At 49.4% G+C, this 15,894-nt stretch overlaps 1 protein-coding gene across 5 annotated transcripts in view; it reads right to left on the reverse strand.

The window, feature by feature from the left end:
- Positions 1-2,374: 2,374 nt before the first annotated feature.
- KAZN (kazrin, periplakin interacting protein) overlaps positions 2,375-15,894 on the reverse strand; it is a 636,407-nt gene continuing 622,887 nt past the window's right edge. For all 5 annotated transcript variants that reach the window (XM_059716417.1, XM_059716418.1, XM_059716420.1 and 2 more), the window contains 5 exons: positions 8,498-8,703; positions 7,803-7,921; positions 4,570-4,801; positions 3,781-3,882; positions 2,375-3,315 (listed from right to left, as the gene is read on the reverse strand). In XM_059716417.1, the coding sequence (XP_059572400.1) occupies positions 3,145-3,315; positions 3,781-3,882; positions 4,570-4,801; positions 7,803-7,921; positions 8,498-8,703 (830 nt within the window). In that variant the 3' untranslated portion in view covers positions 2,375-3,144. The remainder of the gene's footprint in view (positions 3,316-3,780; positions 3,883-4,569; positions 4,802-7,802; positions 7,922-8,497; positions 8,704-15,894) is intronic.

Genomic DNA, 15,894 nt, shown 5'->3' on the forward strand with positions numbered 1-15,894 from the left:
CCCCGATTTCTTGTGGATCTGAAATTCCCACTGCACTTCCTATGAGTCTGGGAATGAATTACCTGCAGATTTGTAGCTGAATGCCAGCACAGGCATCACCCAGATCCTCCCAGCAGTTTCAGCTGGATGCAGCTTTCTTTCTTCAGTCTCCATGGGGAGGAAAGAGGCTGCTTAAACCTGGTGTTTCCAGAGCACGAGCTACAGGAAACGTTGGTCTCCCAATGGGGGTGGGGCTGGGCAGTGTAGCCCTGTTCCCCTTCTGGGGCCAGCATGGGTGTTGCATGCGAGATGCACCTTATCGTGTTGGGATGGTTTACTCAGGAATGATCCTACCTTGAGCAGGAGGCTGGACGAGATGTCCTCATGAGACTCCTTTCATCCTTACTTTCCTTTGATCTTATGCATTTCAGAGAGATTTTCGCAATTGGCCAAGCCTCAGACAACTTCATCTGAAAAGAAGAGACACTTTCCAAGGCATCATGCCATAGGTTTAATACAGCTTGAGAAAGCCAAGCCTCTTAGCGGCTACCATGGCCACAGCTGTGAAACAGGATTCACCACATTGCCAAGCATGTCCTGTTTACCTGAATTGAGAGCCCTGGGAACAGAAGGAAGCTGTGGGAATCAAAGCAAAGTCCTGATGCAAACATTTGCACAGGAGGGATGGTGTTTGCTCAGCAGTTTAAACAAGGGGCCAAACCAGGGAACTGGCTCTCTGCAGTTGATGAACAAAGGAAGTGATGCTTCTGAATTACAGCCCCAAAAATCACTGAGGTTCGAGCAAGAATCTAGCCCATGTTCCTAACACCGAGCGCTCGAGCTTGAACGTCACGGCACTCGAGCAAATGTTTCTTAACCTTCGGCAACGTTTCCCAATTAATTCTCTTTTCCTAGTCAGAGTCCCCCAGCTGGTATAAGGCAGCATTCATTTACATCAGTTGGGGTCCTGGCACTAGGGGCTTGTCTTCAGTGTTTGGTTCAGTGCAAAGCAGTTTCTTCTGAGACAAGATCAATCCATTTTGATTGCTATGGCAGAGTTAAGATTCTTTCTCTTGCTCGGCTTGGTCACCGTGTCCTTAAAAAGCGTCAGCTGTTAGATTTCAATAAATGATCCAGGCCAGGCTCTGGTAGGACCCATGTCTAGTTGCCTGCTCCCTCCTCCAAGTCTTCCAGGGACTTTCCAGAGCTGAAGCAGGAGATGAAGCTCCTAGAGCAGGACAGACAACCTGGGCCGCTCCTTTGCCCTCCCTGGTAACGATCTGCAGGGAATCTGAATTCTAGGTCTAGGATTTGGCAAATGACCCTGCACTTTATACCGAGCTAAGAAATAGAGAGCTCTGACTTTACACGTGGCAGGTTCAAAAACTAGGACGAGATCTAAATGAAGAGACTTGCCCTCACCCCCAGTTTTTATGTCCGCTGCCTGCAGAAATGAACTCCTTTGGGGCCAGGTTGTAAATCATTTATTCCTGAAGGAGACAATTGCTTTGTGCGACTCCTTGTGCAAGTCCCTGCTCACCAGTGGATATAAGGGCTTTAATATCTGTCCCTCAGTGATTTTACCTACTGCCTACACAGCTGGAGTGACTGGGCCAGGTAGAGCACACCAGAGAGACAAGTCTTTATAGTTTGCACTAGATGGATACACTTTTAAGAGAGACCCACTACTTCCACTTGGGATTGTTAGAGATCGGTGTGATTAAGAGGTGTGTATGAAGTAAGCTGAGCAATGGTAAATGGCTTTGTAACGGGACAAGAAGACTTTACTCTCTAGCATGCCATCGGTAAAGGTCTTTCAGCAGGTGAGGAACGCATCCTGGCTGCTCCAGACTGCCGATTGGTAGGGCAGCTGTGGGGTGGAAAGAGGCTAAGCAAACATTCAATAAAAGATGGAAAACTCTCTCGTGCTGGAAAAGGATCACTTTCTGGAATGACAGCTTTGTTTGAAACAAAACCTATTACAGTCTCAGCCTTGTGCACAGGAAGCTATTGAGTTCGGATACGCCAGAACGTAGACCGGTTGTGTGATGGCAAAACGACTGAGTCAAGGCCATCAGGCTCATTTTTCAAATTCAAATCTCAGTCTGGATTTGAGCTCAGGACTGGATAGCTAGGGGAATGGTGCACTGACTCATTGCAGCAAATGAAATTACAGCCCCTAGTCAGTAGGCTTTATAGTACAATGAGCAAGGACCTCTTGCAATACTTCCTGCTCCCTCCTAGGATTTTGGTGTGGGTAAAATATCCTTAGCACATTGTTCATTAAGGCTGATATCTTCTTGCATCTCATCTCTTTGAAAAATTTTCAGGCAATGTCTCCTGCCCTGAGGGCTCCTCAACTAGCAACCGTCTTAAAAGCCACAAACTGTCCCAGTGATGTATTCAGCTGTTTAATATATTATACATAATGCAATTATGCACTGTCATGGTGTATCACAAAGCAAGTTATTACAAACAGTAATTCTCACAATTCTCTGTGAGGTAGGTAAGTAGCATTACGTCCACTTTACAGATGAGTAAACTGAGGCACGGAGCGGTTAAATGACTTGCCCAAGTTCACAGAGCGAAGCAGTGGCAGAGCAAGAGCAGACCCCAGGAGATCAGACTCCCTTTCCCCCTGCTGCAACCACTCGAACACGCTCTTGGCCGAGATAACTTGACGTGTTACTGAAACAGGACAAATATACTTACCAGCAATCTACAGTTACCGTTAGCACTTGGAAACAGCACAGGCAGCAGCATTACAATTTCAGTTTTAGGCAAAGTAGGGCAAGGCTGCTTGTTGACTGGAGTGGGGTTTGGGTCAGGCCCAAGCAGAGACACATGCCGGGAGGTCACAGGGAGTCCTCTCTGCAGAGGGGTTGCAAGGTGCCAGCAAAGCTTCTCCTGTTTGCAGGGAGGAAAGGAGTACCTTAAGGAGCCATGGCCTGCCAAGTCTGTTGGTCCCTTCTCCTCTCGTGGCCCCGCTTCTTGCCCCGAGTCTCCCCGGGTGCAAGTCCCTGCAGAGCCCAGCTCCGTGGCAGTCAGCGCTGCAGACTTCCTTGTGGGGTTTCCATTATCCTCTCCCCTTGCAATACTCACTGCACCTTCCTGATGCAGCTTGCTCTCGGTAGTTATGTGGGAAGGTGGGCAGGAATTTCTGCCTCACTTGGCTGGGCTAATGATGGCGTTCATCTCCTCTGCCAGGTGCTTCCGCAGGATGTGCTTGGTGCTAGGGATGCCCAGAGCTGTCGCCATGGTTTCTGCGTTGAACGTCGGCTCTAGCACCAGCACAGCCCCATGGACTCCGCTGTTCATCAGGTTGTCTGCGTACTCCTAAAGGCGACCAAGCCATAGAGTTACCCAGCAAGCAAGAGTCCTGCCCCTCCTTTGCTAGCAGCTGCTGACATGAGAGCAGATGATATTCGTGGCTGCTCTGGCTAGGGGGCAGCAGGCTGGTGGCAGGGGCTCCTCACCCCTGCCTGACTGCTATCTCCCCCATATCAATCCCACAGCGCTTAGGTCTTTTTATACTACATACTTCCTCTGCCCGTTATCAGTCTCCGCTGATGAAGACTGAGCCTTACAAAGGCAGAGTCTTCCCAGGCCTCACTTCAGGAGCTATCCTTTGGGAATGCAACCCAACGAAAAGGAAGGCAAATAATGTCTCAACCACCTCCATCAGTGAAATTCTCCCCTGTGCAAAGCACTAAGCGGTACGTGGGCCTGTGGGTTGGGGCTCTGCACAGCGAGGCATGGCTATGCCTAGTGCTCACAATCTGTACAAAGAGCAGGTCCTACCTTCAGATCGATGTCCCTCACCCACTTGAGCACCCGCTGATTTGTCCAGACAAGGGGGTCGACGTTCTGCGTCTCGCAGCGAGCCCTCCGCTCTTGCAGAACCTACATGCATAAATATCAGCATTATTCGCAGTACCATGGTCCTTGCCACCTCCATTCGACACTTCTTCCACAAAGCCCAGAGCTGTATCCTCTTCTACCATTGCCAGACCAAAGATCCAGGCCAATTGTTGGGGGTCTCGGAGGAAAAGAAGGGAACAAACAGCCCAGCATACCTGGAGTCAGTCCAAGACAACGCGGTACAACCTAAAACGGTCACTGGCTGAATGACATTTTCCTTTTTCTCTGTTTGCTTTCCAGGTATAGAAGGATCACTTAGAGTTGGGGAGGTGAAATCCCTTAACGTTACCTAAACATCTCTCACCAACAACAGAGTTCAGTGCAGCCCACTGCCTGCCATACAGCTCAGTTTTGCACGTGCCTTGCTAGATGAGAGCTACTCCAGCAAACCTGAGCAAGTCTGTCTCCACTCAACGCAGCTGCTGGGCGGAAAGGCTATGTAATATATATAAAACAAGGCCAACCGAAGATGAGGATGCTCTGTCCCGGAAGCAACTGAACCACAAGAGACAAGAACTGGGAGCACAGAGTGCTTGCTCCACAGACACTAGGATTAGCCTTGGCTGGAAGACCGATCCTTCGTCATACAGACAAGCAGTTCCCCCAGAATGGGACACCCAGTATACCAAAGCCAGCCATACTGCCTGGTTTAACCCTTTCTCTTCTCACCTCCTTGCTGAAGTTGACTTGAAAAAGCAGCTCTATTCCCAACAAGATGCTGATCTGGTGGAACTTTTTGGACACGTTAAGGTGCTTCTCCAAATCTCGTTTCATCAGCGAGTTCAGCATCCGTCCATCAATGAGATGATTTTGGAAAGCTTGGGAGTACTGAGACAGCCCGATGTCATTCAGCCAGGCTTTGGCTACCCAGTGGTGATCCAGCTCAGAGGCTTTAGACAAGCTGAATAGAAAACAGGAGGGATAAGGATTAGATCTGAGTCACGATGTATGATGCTTCTGCCACGCAGTGCTCAAAATCACATGTCCTTAAGCCTGGTGTGGGGTCAGGGCTTCATTTATTGCTACATGTCTACACTTGCTTTAAAGTCTACGGGGGGAAATGATTTGCACTCCCTACATTTAAAAAAACCCGGCAGAAAATCTGCTGACTTCTTAGCTCCTGTGTTGATCACTGCCATTATCCCCCCTATAAAAAAAATCCAATGCTGGGCGCATGAAATTATTCAGGATTGCCCATCTCCCTTGAAAACATTTCTGGCATCACCTCCACTAATGAGTATACCCTAGCTACTCGGTCGCTGGCCACAGGATGTCAGCATTGCAGCACAGAAATCCTCTATTGAGGCGGTCGGGGATGTATTATATGAACGGGATAGTCAAATCCATGCACTCCCGCCCCCTTCTAATGTCTGCTTTATATTTGGGGGTGAGTCACAGTATCCAGGGAAATATGCCCACACTGGCCACTAAACTCCTCCACCAATGACCATGGTCAGGCACACATCAGAGGTGAAGGGAAAAGTAACCCTGAGTCCACTTTTTATCCCGCTTGCCCTGGATGTACAGCCCTATAACTCCACGAGCATTAATGGAATTACTTGCAGTCTGTTGGTATCCGCGTTAAAACTGGATGGGAGATGCCCAACTGCTCTGGCAAGGGGCTCAACAGCATTACCTTAATTAATGTAGCCTCGCCCTCTCTTCCCAGCTCTGAAGTGTGTAATAAAGCAGAGACCTAGCAGAAAAGTCTCCTGACACGAGAGTCTTTCTTATTTCCTCTCCTTACAATAGTAAATGCAACGCTAATTTAGAGCGTGCCGTGTTAATTAGCTGCTTGCTTCTCTTAACTCTCAGGAGACGGGGCTTCCCAGAACAAATCTGAGATATGGGCAACAGCAGAAAACTTCCTAGAAAGCAGGTAGGTTAAGGTCCAGCATTTATTTGCAGACTATCGTCTGCCCCTATAATGCAGGGACAGAGCTGGCACTGAACTGCCGCTCACCGTGGCAGCTCCTCCCCGACGCGCTTTGAGGACAGCAAGCGGGAGCCCTCCTGGAACCTCACTCCGGGCCCCAAGGGGTGCAGACCCCCGTGTTGCTTCCCGAATTTCTATTTGGGATCCTGCAGCCAAAGAGCACCATCCCCCCCTGCTCGGAGCCATGCGCCGGCAGACAAGGGGCAGGACTCGTCCCCGCGCACGACTCCTCCCCTGTGCCTCTGCACCGGCTGGCAAACGGCGGCCGGGATATCTGCTAGGAATGGGAAGTGGTGGATGCCCCCTGCTTCCAATTCAACCGCAGGCTGAGAAGCTGAATTATATATACCGTGCAGCCACCGAGCATTAAAAAGCCATAGAGAATCACGGACGTCTCTAGGCCCTAGATGATTTAGAGCCCGGGATTAATACCCCAAAGACTCTCCCTTTGCCTGAAAAAGGGTGTTTGTACCCGAAAGCTTGCAAAGAACAATTTTCCCAACTATTTAGTCTAATAGAAGAGATCACATTTAGCCAAAGAGCCTTGTCTGCCGATGTCCGTAGACCAACACGGCTACAGCCAAGACCCCCTAAGGCTCAGGATCAAGGTAAAGCTGAAACTAGCCATTTTCAGCCCAGCCAAGGTGGCCACAGGTCTAGAGAAGATACGATCTGGTGCAGAAGGGAGCTATGCGGGGTCGTAATCTCGGCAAAATCTTGCTCTGGTTTGCTTTCTTTTCCTGACTGGCTAGTGACGCCCATGCTCACATCTCACTAGGCCACTAAGAGGGCTTTTTCTTTTCTTCTCTTCTCTCTTTTTTTCTTTTCGATTTGGTGGCTTTAAATACAAGAGACGGTTTGATGTATTTCTTTTTTTTCTTTTTAAAATCAGCTTGGCCAGCACCACGCTCTACACTTGACTAATTAACTGAGCAAAAATGATGGGGAAATCACCGAGGGAAATAATTATGCGAAACAAAAGCATCAGTTTGGTTCAAGTGACTTTTCTCCCACACCGAGCCCAGCAGTGTGGATTCATCCCCGGCATTTTACTTTTTTTCACTCTTTCTTTTTTTTTTTTCACAGAAAATTTAATCTCTCTTTGCCTGACTTCTGGAGATAGATAAGTGTGCACATGTGTACACACACACCCGCTCCAAGGAGGTTTTAAGAAAAATGAACTTGCTTTGCAGAATACAGCAACTGTGAGTTGTAAAGGTCAGACTAGCATTAGGCAGTGCTATGGGGAGCAAAACCAGGGTAAAGGTTTGAGGGCTCCAAAAGTTATGAGTTGTCCTTGAAATGGAAGAAAAATACAGCTGCAGAAGCTTTAGGTAACCATGCCTTTAATATGTTTTAGCTTTACTTTTTCGGTATTGGCACAAATTAAAAGGCGTAATCAGATAGGCCAAGTAGTATAAATAATGCTTTAAGATAGTATAAAAGGAGGGTTATTTTGTGATTCTCATCGCTGAACTACCAACTGCCAAATCCACTACATTTTGTTAACATGATGTATTACTTTTCACGATTTGTTACTCTTTGATTTTGCTCTTACCACATAAAAATTCTAATTTAACATGCAAAGTTATTTAATAAGGATCCTTCTGGGAGGCTGTGTTTGCTTTCAGCATTGCTGCTTTAAGTCTTTTAGGGTCCGAAAGGATTAATCACAGCCAATGCCAGCTCAGCATGGTACGATAACGGTAGTGTAGGTATTCAAATAAAATAAAAGGGAAAATAACTGAATTGGCAACAACACCCATGCACAGAGGTGCATGCATTCCTCCCACATGCACCTTGGCATGTACACAAGCATGCACATATGCACAGCTTTGCATACACACGTGTAAGTATAGGCATGCACATACACATAAGCATGTGCAAACCTATGTGCGTGTGGCCATACACATGAGTACACCAATTAATACAGAGTGAAACTCTGATGCCCCGAGGAAGTCCATACCATCTGCCTGCCTCTGCGTCTCTGTAGTCTTCTATTGCCAGTCGAAGTTTGCGGCGGTGAAGGGAGTTGCACACGCCAAGCTCTGTTGCCAAATCTTCATCGCTCAGAGTTAACAACATCTGTGCTCGAAAGGGAAAAAAAACAAGGCAACCATGGACTTAGGGACTCAGGTCTTGCATGATGGCAATGCAATATACTTGTTTTTATGCCACGTGGTTCCTAAAAAACCATCCCCACATGGTTTCCAAAGTTAACTAACTAAATCATTGGGAAGAGAGGAGCAAGACGTTCAGGGTCTTACCGGAGGACCCAGGTTTTGTTCCCGGCTCTGCCACCGACTTCCAAGGTAACCTTGGGCAAGGCACTTTGTCATTTGATACCTTAGTTTCCCAGTCTGCAAGGAGTAACAAGAGCATCTACTCCATCATACCGCTGTGAGGATTAACTCATTCCTTTGAGAAGCCCAGACTGCATATAGTGAGGAGATGACAGAGGAGGCCAGGAACTGCTGGACAAGGGAGCCATCATAATCCACTGCGCAGGCTTGAGCTGCAGCATATGGACCCAGTTTTAGATACCGAAGCCCCTCCAGACGCACAGAGATGGGCAGACTCCCCAACTGAGCCGTCCCCATTGTCGGCAGAGGGCTAGCTAGCAATGCATCAGACACTTAAGTGCCCGGGTGATTCTCCTACCTTCCCGCTCTTGATATTCTCGGCGCAGGCCTTGACGTACATGGGCATGGCCATCACCACCTCCAGCCACGTCTGCACGGTGCTGGCCTTCCACTGAGACATGGGCGTGGTGCGGACCAGCTCCACCTGCTGCAACCGGTCGACCTGCTCCTCCCCTTCGGACAGGCTGAGGCTCAGGCGGGTCGGGCTGGACAGGCTGTCGGAGTCTGAAATACAAGGCAAACAGTGGAGATGCAGCTGGATGTCTGGCCAAAAGAGCCCCCTCCCCCCCCGCCTTTTTTTTTTTTTTTGCAAAAAACTAGTTGGTGTAATAAAAGATATCACCTCGACCACGAGTCCTGATTCCAGCATGATCTAATGCTTTGGTCACAACAGGTTTCAAGAGCTCCCTGCAAAACCTGGGAAGCTGCTTGAGATGCACAGATTCCCGGGTTAGGATAACGCTAATACAGTGGTGACAGCGCAGCGCTGCTACGGCCTCATCCAGGGCAAGGGCTGCAGAGTGCCCCAGGAGCTGGCTGCCTCAGCTTTGCTCATAAAACACCACCAGATCGTTTCCAGCACAACAACGCCCCCACCGGCCCGGCCACGGTCTTTGACAAAGTCTGAGTTTAGCTGAACCTCGAGCCAAAGCAGTAACACCACCGGCCGTCAGCAACAGCAGGCACTTATCCTTCACGCAGACCAGCGACACGAGGGGAAACTGCGAGCGTGTTGGATCAGGAGTCTCCTCCCACCCAAAAGTACCCGTCGAGAATAAAAAGAGCTCTGCGATCCCTGTTGGTCTTCAACGCTGCCTCACCACGCGCTTCCCGTGGGGTCACGTCCAATCCAGGCAGATCATCCTCGGTCGCTCTTGGTGCGATTTCAGCCTCGACTGCTTTCTAGCAAACTGCAGCCACCTGAGCCCCTATAGATTCCTGCAGGAAACTGCCAATGCATTGATCTCCTAACCAATAATTGGTTCATCTGTCACTTAAATAAAAATCTTACTGGAAACCAGGGTTGAATCTCACGTTGCTGCAAGAGGCAGGAGCCAGAGGGAGAAAACTGGAACAGTTGTGCTCAGCCAGGTGCATGGCAGCTGCAATAAGGGCGTGCATAGGGTATTTGCTGCCCGCTGCTGATGCTGAACCATGTCATGGGGCCTTCTTGGATGTTGGTTGGGAGACTCACAAATCCTGCTGAAGTCAATTATTGCTTTGGGTGCTCAGCCCTTCTCAGGAACAGCCCCAGGGATCCTGAGCAGTTCTATCAGGACAGTGCCAAAGGGGCTTTGCTTAAGGACCATCGGGTAAATAAGACCCACCCCATCAGAGCCAGGAGGTATCACCAGTCCCACCCCATAGAAGAAGGTGTTGGGCAGAGTTTCCTTGGGCTGTATTGCTGGACACGGGATAACCGGGCACTGGGTCTGCTGGATCCTCGGGTATAGCAGAGCCCTCGCCTCTAGGTGTGTTGCGGTTGATTGTGGCTGACCTTGCTCCCGCATCCACGCGGAGGTGGATGGAGCGACGCGAAGCTCCTCTGAACGTGGAGAAGCTCCCCACCTCTCTGCCAGCAGTTCAGCTGGATTGAAATGCTGCGGGAATCCCCTCCCTTGCCTTCTGGTCACGTCTGGCTGCAATATAGAGCCTTCCTTGGCGAGTGCAAGGAAAACCCTGGGGGTTCCTGGAAGGCGATGAGAAGAGTGGGAAGTTGAGAAGGGAAATGCAAATACTGCCTGTTGCGAGAAGACATGTTGCCAATACATCCAGATGGATAGGCTACGTGGGAGTGCTCCCTCCAGACCATTATCTGCCCATCCGTCAGGCTAATTACTAGGGAAGAAAGGCTTCAGCGTAGCCTGAGCCGGCTTTCCTGGCCTTGGGACGTCTAGACCACGTTCCAGCGGGCAGACCCACAGGGATGGGTGTTGCCGCTGCCTGGATTTTGATGCCCTGTGTTTTGTGATAGCGCAAAGCAGGTGTGGGGAGGCAGAGAGAGGCTGGAAGGGGCAAGCGTGCCCAGGAAAAACCTCTCTGCCTGTCCCTCCAAGTCCTGAAGCCAGTCCCATGCCTCTGTGCACCGGCCAGCATAAGCCCGCACCAAACACCCGCCATCCCCCAAAATCGGTGGGTTTTCCAGTGTACATGGGCCTTGCTTTGGCTCCATGGCACACGGCTGAATTCGAGTCCTTGCTACTGCTCCTTTGAGTGTGAAGCGGGAAGCAGGGCAGGGCAGGGGGAGGCTCCAGGTGTGCAGTGAAGCCCGGCTGCTCACTACCCTGGGTGCCCTGCCCAGCATGCCTCTATGCTGGGAGCACGTGGCCAGTTCACTTGCATTTCCAGAAGCTTCTTGGTGCCCTTGTGTCAGGTCCCCCTTGTCTTGCTTTGTCTGCATTTGAGCGCGAGCCTTAGAGATGCACCCAGGGACAGTGACGGCTTGCACAGGCAAAGCTGGCGCTGTGCAGCGCCCCATGCTCCATGTCCACAGTTGTTTGCAAGCCGGGCTGGACGCTACAGTACCAACCACATGGTATCCAGACAGCAACAGTGTCCAGCAAATCCCTGGGGCCTCTGTGACCTCTTCAGAATGGGAAAGTCTGCAGTGACCCTGGGCATGTGTGCAGATCCCTGCACCGGCACAGATCTTGGATGAAATTCATGCACTTTGGTGCACAGAGGCCTGGTTTGAACCATATTGTTATGTCTTGGGGGTGGTTAAGTCTTGGATTAGCTTCAAAGGTGCTTGTGCAGGTGGCAGACAGCTACAGCCCTCAGAAGCAATGCAACGTGGGGTAACACCATCATGCACCTTATTTAAGCGGTCTACCATGACAGTAGAGCTGGGGAACCACCCAGCCCTCAAGATTGCTGCATCTCCATTGCTCCTTAAAACAAGATCTCTTGGTTTGCCATGAGCTAAAATGGGTGCATTTGGGTCCCATTTCCAGACTCTGCAATCATGAAGGATAGAAAGATACTTAAAAAATATATATATATATTTTTCCACCCTCTGACATTAATTGAAGTTGGGATTTTGAGAAAGGCCCTGGATATTCTGAGCACTGGCAACTCCATGCTGTTTGGAAGAAAGCTGCAGTACCCTGCTTCAAAAAACCCCACGTGGCTGCAAAAAGCGTAGTACCCTGTAACAGGAGCAGACAAAACCAACGCTAAAACAAGCTGCAGAGGTGTGTTTTAGCTGATAGTACCTTGGCAACAAAGTTACATACTAATGAACTGCATGTTGAGCTTTTAAAAAAATCAGGCTTTATTCTACAAACATCCATGCATTGAATCTTTGGATCTGTGGCATAATCCTCATCCTCACTTTAAGGGAAAGCAAGCATGGATTGTAATTTTATGTGGATTAGCAGGATTGTGGTTGTCATTGCCATAACATAGTTACAACAAACAGTTGTTCATCGACTGAACTACCCTGGGTAACTGCAATGATTTGAATGATCTATGTATTTAATACTTTGAATTCAGATTCGGACCATTAGGAGGACGGTGATTTGATTCGGTGATTCGAATCACTGTCCCGAATCGATTCGGCCAAGTCTGATTCGGAGATTCGGTGGATGCCGAATCTCCGAATCAGCCAGGCCAGGCCCATCCCCCGCCCCTCTCCCAGCCTGGCAATGGCTCCAGTCCTTTAAGGAAAAAATAACCAAGAAAAAGCTCTGAACTCACCAGTTCCTGCCCAGCGGGGGAGCGATGCTCGCTGCCCCGCGCCATGTGGGGGGCTCTGCACGAGCCCCCAAAGCTGCACCAGGAGCAGTGAGTCCCAGGGCTTTTCTCCACTTTTTTTTTCTTAAAGGGCCAGAGCTGGGGTGGGTGGGGCAGCCATGGGGGTGGGGGAGCTGGGGGGTGAGGGAAGCAGTCAGGGGCAGGAGGGATCGTCCCCCGCCCGGCAGCACCTGGTGAGTGGGGCTTTTGTTTAAAGCACTGGGAGCTGGGGCGGGTGGGGGCAGCCACGGGGGCCTGGGGAAGCAAGTGGGGGTTGGGGGCTGGCAGGGGTCCCCCCCATGGTCCCCTCTCCCCTGCCCCCTACTTACCAGCATGGAGTCCGGGTCCATCTCTCTGCTGCAGCCACCGGGGACTGCCCGAATCACTGAAGCTCTCCGAATCTTTCCCAAAGATTCAGAGAGCTTCGAATCAATTTGGACCTTTTAATTGGCTCCCGTGATTCGATTCCGATTCGGAGCTTCAGCCACCAAAATCGGGCCGAATCTCTCCCGAATCAAATCAGCACCTGAAGCTACGCACAGCCCTATTAAGCATCTAGTGTAGACGCACCCAGCGACTCCTACTTAAGGCTGACGACCCCTGTACTGTTTGTGACTTGAGCTAGCTAAGCACGTTCCACTTTGCTTTACGCAAAAAAAAAAAGTAGTAATTTCTTATTGTTCTATGGTTTGAACCCATTTTTCATCAATACTTAAAAAAATCTTACCTGCTTTATAGCTGTTAAAAAAAAAGATGGTGGGGGGGGGGAGGGATTTTTTAATGAGCAAAATCCTTCCCCTCCCCTGCTGTTGAAGTTTTGAGAACAAAGCATTGACATTCAGAAGACTTTGGCTGGGTGTGTTTGAAATGCTGTTTACTTGGGTTGGGAGCTCAAGTAGTTTGAGCTGCTGGGAATGTATGCAGTTGGTCAAGGACACGCTTCTTTGCCGCAATGATTTCAGTTGCCTCCAACACATCCATAATCAGCCGCTGCTGCTGTGCTTTCCAGAGATACTAATAAGGTGCATCTGATTGGGGAACACCTGGGGCTGGAATTATTAACATTTCTGTTCCATGCAAATGACCTATTGCCTGAATGAACGGTAGCAAAAGCCATTGGCCAGAGGCCAGCCCAAGTATGCATTGCTCAATTACACTCAGCCAATCAGGAACCAGAAACAAGACCCTGTACCCTGACAAATACATCTCAGATTTGACCACTGACTTCTGGCGGTGGTGCGGGCCAATGAACTGCAGCCTAGCAATTATTGCGAGGGTCAGCCAGTCACTTGAGTCCTAATTAAATGGCTCTGGCCTTGTGCCAGGTCTCTGCAGCGAGGTGAATTTTAGCTGGAGAGTTTTGAGCATTTCATTTTAAACAGAAAATTAAATTTGGAGAAAATGGCAAGCAGCTGGCAGTCAAGCTGCATGGGGGGGGGGGGGGGAGAAAAAAAGGCTGAACTCATGGAACGAGTGGCTCACTGCAAAACAGCCCTTTGGCCTTCCTCTCCCGCCTTCCTGCAGTCTGCCTGTGTCCCAAGTAGAACCGCTCCCAATATCAGGTCTGCCTAGCACTGTAGGGGACGGATTAATTGCTTGCTTGAGGATGCTTTGGTATTGGAAAGTTGCCCCTAACTAGAAACAAGAGCACTGAGGATCTGACCCTGCAAACACTTACTATTAAACTTAAGTAGGGACGGCTCCCAGGACCAAAGTGAAGAACAGGTGTGTGATGCCTTGTGACCCTGTGAGCAGAGGGCTGTCACCAGGGGCTTGGGCAGGCACGCCAGTCTGTCCACAGGCATCAAAATGCAGGAGCAATGTAGAGCAGGCATCATCTTTTTTTTTTCCCCTGTGTCGGTACAGCGCCTAGCACAGTGCAATCCTGCTCCAAGAGCCAACCTCCTACAGTGCTGAGACCAGCCACTTTCAAATATCACAGACGCTGCTCTTTTATAGTGGTTTCCTGCCTTACTCAAAAAAGAGATCCTGGAGACTTCCTGGGAAAGCAGAACCACGTGAATTTTTTATATACCCAAAGCCCTTTGGGTAAGCACAGATAAACCACAAAACTTTCTGCCGTTCCACTCTGACTTTGAGGCTTACTTTTAACAACTAATAACCCAAATAAAACTTTCTGCTGACAGATTTTCAGGGTGTGTGGTAATCATTAAGCCTCAGTGCGCTATTTTTCATATTATTTAGAGACACCAAAATTGATGACACTGTGCTATGCATTAAGCTTTCAGCTATTTTTTTTCTCATTTTTAAACCCTCTGCTGAGTGATGTGACTGCAAAAATAATCTCCAGCTGATACAACTTTGCACACATTTCCTCCTGGTCTGTGATCAGAGCGATAAACTCACGAAATAATACTGCCCAGCCCTCCTGGAAGTGCTGACACAACCGCCCTGTGGTGTTATGGGCACAAATACCACAACTGGCAGTAATTTATCTATTAACAAGCTTTTAAAATGCAAGAGTTACATTGCTACTTTAATGCTTTGTATTATCATAAAAGACTGTCTTTATTTCTGCTTTCCATCAAGTCCAAAAAGCCAATGGCCTGTAATTATGACTGCATTAAATCCCAGGAGATGCAGAGGCAAGGAAATGCATAAGTGCAATAAACATTTTCTTAAGAAGCAGAATATATGCTTGAGTGCCTTAATGAGATCAGTGGCTGTCTGGATAGATGATGCTGTTGGAGGGCTTAGCTCAAAGGCATGGCATTCTCCCATTTAGCTCAGGTTTTTCTGTAGCACTCATCACCATGGTATCTCATCGCCATAACTATTACTGAAGTGCCACGACCCAAAATGAGTTAAGAGTCCTATTAGGAATAAACCGAAACATGACTTCAGAGCAGAGACCGAGCCAAAGCTCGGAGATCCTGTGAGATGCAGGCCAGACCAAGCTCACGGGGTACCTGTACTGGATTGAGTAGCAGTAGGTGATAGCATTACCTGTAGATGTAGATGACCAATTCTCTGGCAGACTTTGGCATGGGCAGGGGGACTCCAACACCCGGTTTTCGTTCCTAGCCATCTTGTCGTTGCCTTCTGGTGAGGATGCCTGCGTTTAAAGGGGACGTGGGAAGGCCTAAGGGGGATCTATAGATTCTGCAAACTGGCTATGGCCATGGGGAGGGATTTTAAATGAATAACTCCCACCTACAGTCACAAATAGGAGGTGGGTCACGCCCCACTGGAAAGAGTAGAGTCCAGCCTTATGGTGTGATACTTCGGCCCTTTGTGACAATGCTTTGTACCTACCTGTCTTTAGAGCCCTTCCTTACAGAGGTATCCAGCTCTCAAATTCAGATACAGCGAGCCTGATTCTTAACTAAGTGGGTTAGGTGCATCATTTCAGCTATCACACGGGGGATAGCTTTTCAGACAGGGCAGGCTCTGAGCTCCCTTTGTGCTCAGAGATCAGTCAGAGACCTGCAGAGGAAGGATGCTGGCGCTCCTTTGACTTGTGCCTCCGCAGCACGCCAGCCTGCATCGTTTTCTGCACGTACGGCTGCCTCGCTGCTCTTTACCTGGTGCAACCTGTAGGTTGGTGCGGACGGACGGGCTTGGCGAGCCATTTGTGACGTGCTTGGATACGACGGCTCTAACGATATCTGTATAGGAAGGTCCCACGTAAACTAGTCTGTGGAGCGGGGCCCTAGTTGC

Source organism: Alligator mississippiensis, chromosome 13 (assembly GCF_030867095.1).
Source record: "Alligator mississippiensis isolate rAllMis1 chromosome 13, rAllMis1, whole genome shotgun sequence".
In the NCBI taxonomy this organism is placed as follows: domain Eukaryota; kingdom Metazoa; phylum Chordata; order Crocodylia; family Alligatoridae; genus Alligator; species Alligator mississippiensis.